Source organism: Nannospalax galili, unplaced genomic scaffold (genome assembly GCF_000622305.1).
Source record: "Nannospalax galili isolate Female #2095 unplaced genomic scaffold, S.galili_v1.0 scaffold702, whole genome shotgun sequence".
In the NCBI taxonomy this organism is placed as follows: Eukaryota; Metazoa; Chordata; class Mammalia; order Rodentia; family Spalacidae; genus Nannospalax; species Nannospalax galili.
In genome coordinates, this window is record NW_008348657.1 from 1699704 (window position 1) to 1703674 (window position 3971).

Here is a 3971-nt window from a genome sequence, read left to right on the forward strand (position 1 = left end):
AGAGAGAGAGAGAGAGAGAGAGAGAGAGAGACAGAGAGAGACAGAGAGAGAGAATCACATTGCCTAACCCTGCTCTTCCTGACTCCTACCTTTCCAGTGGCCTGGTTTACTTTTGACCCAAACTCTGGCCACCGGGACATCATCTTATCTAATGACAACCAGACAGCCACCTGCAGCAGCTATGATGACCGAGTGGTGCTGGGCACGGCTGCATTCTCCAAGGGAGTGCACTACTGGGAGCTGCATGTGGACCGCTATGACAACCACCCAGACCCTGCCTTTGGAGTGGCCAGGGCCAGTGTAGTGAAGGACATGATGCTGGGCAAGGATGACAAGGCCTGGGCCATGTATGTGGACAACAATCGCAGCTGGTTCATGCACTGCAACTCTCACACCAACAGGTGCGCACCCCACCCTGCAGGGGTGGGAATGGACATCTTCAGACCAGGGTCCCTCTGCTGCCTCCAAGACTAGGGAGTTGTTTTGGGGCACTCTGGTCTCCAGTTCCAGGGGGCTTTGACAATGACCTGGGAGAAATAAACTATTTGCCAGTGGCCCAAATGAGGGTACTTGATGGTAGAAACAAGCCTGGCCAGTGGGTCTCCATCAGCAAGCTAACCACACAAGGGTGTTTTTTTGTTGGTTTGTTTTTGGTTTTGCAAGAGGCTTAGCTTATGGTTTTCTTACTGGTCCTGTTTGCTTTTCTTTACGACCATCAAGCCAAGCCTGAGTCAATGCATGGCACTCATGGATACTTGCTTCCCACAGGGGGAGCGGGTCATTGTCATGGCTGGTTGTTTGCCTGGAATAAGTCTACCACTGCCTTCGGGTAAGGGTGAGGAATCTCAAGGAGTTGACCTCATTAGGCCACAAGTCCTAGTAGAGTTGGTCTGACCCTAAAGCTCTTGTACTCTGGGCCCTCCTGTTACTCTTACAAATAACTTCGAGCAGTTTTCACAATGAGTAACCCAGGTCTCTCTTAGGAAATCCAGGTCTAGTCTGGCCAGGAACTCCCTTGAGGACCTCAGGTCCCTACCTTCTCTCCAGGGGTTGGGGGACAGGCAGTAGCTCTGTCCCTCTGCACTCTTTAGCTGGGCCATGGAACTGATCAGGTGCTGAAAATTGACCAGGTTAAACAGGTTGGGTAGGCATTGCAGGCTAACAAGTGATGCAGGCTGACCAGGTACTGGAGGCTGACCAGGTGATGCAGGCTGACCAGGTAATGCAGGCTGGCCAGGTGATGCAGACTGGCCAGGTAAAGCAGGATGACCAGGTGCTAGAGGCTGGCCAGGTGATGCAGGCTAACTAGGTGCCTACTGCTGCAGGCTGGCCACCCACTCCATCTCTAGCCCACAGAGGGGCCAAGAATATCCTGGTCCACCAGTTCCTTGTCTGTTTGCTTGAGTCAAACCAGTACCTAGGTACTCTGTGGTAGCAGCAGTCACAGCCTGGAGCGTGCATTAAGTGACTTTTTGCCTGACATTGTAGGAAGCATAGGAACCACCTGAGCCCCTTAATCCTCCCAAAAGCATTGTTACTGTTGCAGATTATGAAACCAGTTTAGATAGGCTGAACTTAGCCAGTCACAGGGAGAATAAGTGGTGCTGTAGATTTAGAGGGAATCCCAGTGACAGTTGAGGTAGGAACTCCTCAACCCCCAGGCTACAAGCCACTGTACGGCCACCCTACCCTGAGGTGCCATGGAGTTCTTAGGCCATTGCTGCCATTGCCAGCCTCTTGGTGTTCCAGTAGAGGAACAGAAGGAACATAAAGGCCAGCAGAGGGAGGAGTTGTATCTGTTTGTACCCCCCACTCCCAATCTCAGGTGTGGGGCAAGTGCAAGTGAGCTTACTCACAGAGAAAGCCAGCCACTGCCCTGCATGGAGCTGGGTCCTAGCTGTGTGGTTGATTGGAAAGCTGGTCCTACACTTCAAACTGGTCACTTCTGCCACCTGGTGGTCAGTGTTAGAATCGCATAAAACTCGGTTGTAGTTTCGTCCAGTTGGAACCTCCTGCTCTAAGACACTTCTAGAACACCTAGAACACTGTCCAGGTCAGCCCACCAGGTCCTTCTGGAGATTTCTTGTCAGGAGCTCTTCTCACTGCTCACTCTCTGCCCCTGGATCAGTCCTAAGCAAAAAGAACTGAGTTCCCTCCCAGGGCTGAGTGAGGTTGATGCTAAGGGAGTCCTTGGCTAATGGAAGAGGAAGTCTGCTAGTTGGGCATTGGGGGTCAAGGCAGGATCACCCAAGGCCCACTTAAAATTCATCCCCACCCCAAGGATACAGGTTTTCTCACCACCCCAGAAACACCCCATTCTTGACATTTTTCTTTTTTTACTTATTATTTTTATTTTATGTGTATGAGTGAATTGCCTGCATATATGTAAGTGCACACATGTCATACAATGCCCGAGGACGTCATAAGAGAGCATCAGATCCCCTGGAACTGGAGTTACAGGTGGTTGTTAGCTGTCATGTGCATGCTAGGAACCAAATGCAGGTCCTCTGCAAGAGCAGCCAGTGCTATTAACCACTGAGCCATCTCTCCAGCCCCTATTCCTGACATTTTTTCAAGCATTCCAAAACTAGCATGGTCGAGGTGGTGACTGAGGGCTCTTGATTTTCAGTTCTGCATCCCTCTCCCAACACGTGCTGTTGGTCCCCTGGGACGGTTCTAGAGAGGTGAGCTGAAGGGGGCAGACCATTTCAAAATGTCTCAAGTCCTTGGTGTCTGCATCTCCTCCAGCTCAACATCATTACAGGACTAAAACCAGAAAGAGGATCACATTAGTTCTCTTTCATGCCCACGCTCAGCCCCCTGTGGTTTCAGGAGCGAGCCATCCATACTCCAATTCCCTGGTCTCAGACACTGGATAAGAAAGTCCTGGGCTGCCTGGATCCTTCAGGGCTGCCTTCTCTTCCAGCTGTTCTTGGGTATAACTTTGCAAGAGAAGGCTCACGGGCCCTCAGGTCTGATTTGGGTGAGGGTGTTCCTATTAACCTTTGAATTATTCTGAGTTACTGTCACATCCTGGGCTGGGTGTGCTGACAGCTTTACCTGGGCTTCTCTTCCCAGGACGGAAGGTGGTGTGTGCAAGGGGGCCACTGTGGGTGTGCTGCTGGATCTGAACAAGCACACATTGACCTTTTTCATCAATGGGCAGCAGCAGGGCCCCACAGCCTTCAGTCACGTGGATGGGGTCTTCATGCCTGCCCTCAGCCTCAACCGTAATGTGCAGGTACCTGGAGCCCCTTGGGACGATAGCCAGCTTTCCCATTCCTGCCAGTGGCCTGCTTCTTGAATGAAGTGGACAGTAATGAAACAGCCCACAGCATCCACGACACAGGCAGTCTGCCTGCTGGCCACTCTGAACATACCTGGGAAGGTGATCCTAATGGCTTGGATCAGTTCCCACTTGAACACTTACAGCAAACAGGCTCTGTGGGGCAGTCCAGCGAGGAGTAGAACTCAGGACTGGGTGTCTGGGGGAGTACTATGGCAGAAGAGTCCCAACACAGGTCAAATGAGAGGCCAGGGTGGGACATCCTTTGTGTCTAGCAAATTTCTTCTCTCTCTAGAGCCTGCAAGGGACTTGCCTTCTGGTACCCACTGCCCTGCACAGAGTCTTCCACAGTCCAGTCTTGAGAGGGCCACAGTGTGGGCAGTTAAGTTTCTAGGATAGGGAAAGAGGACTATGGGGAGATAGGAAGTACAAAGACTCAGCTGTGAGAACCAGAGCCTCTGCCACAGGGCATCAACGGCTCCCCCAAACAGGGAATCTGTGGCTCCTGTTATGAGGAAAGGCAAAAGTTGGCATGGGCCTTAGTGATGTGAAGTGGCCAGATGAATAACAAACCATAGCATAGGTCCCCAAGTGAACACAGGGCACAGCGCATGGTGCCCTACCGTCATGATGCTCGGTGCCTGTGGGCAGCCTGCCCTCCTCCTCCTCCTCCTCCTCCTCCTCC

At 52.0% G+C, this 3971-nt stretch overlaps 1 protein-coding gene across 6 annotated transcripts in view; it reads left to right on the top strand.

Moving 5' to 3' along the window:
- Trim67 (tripartite motif containing 67) overlaps positions 1-3971 on the top strand; it is a 50221-nt gene that overhangs the window by 45674 nt on the left and 576 nt on the right. For 5 of the 6 annotated variants that reach the window (XM_008845801.1, XM_008845796.1, XM_008845798.1 and 2 more), the window contains 2 exons: positions 98-401; positions 3079-3241. In XM_008845801.1, coding sequence (XP_008844023.1) covers positions 98-401; positions 3079-3241 — 467 coding nt within the window. Of the gene's footprint in view, positions 1-40; positions 402-3078; positions 3242-3971 lie in introns of all 6 variants that reach the window. The other variant, XM_008845800.1, reaches the window with a different exon arrangement.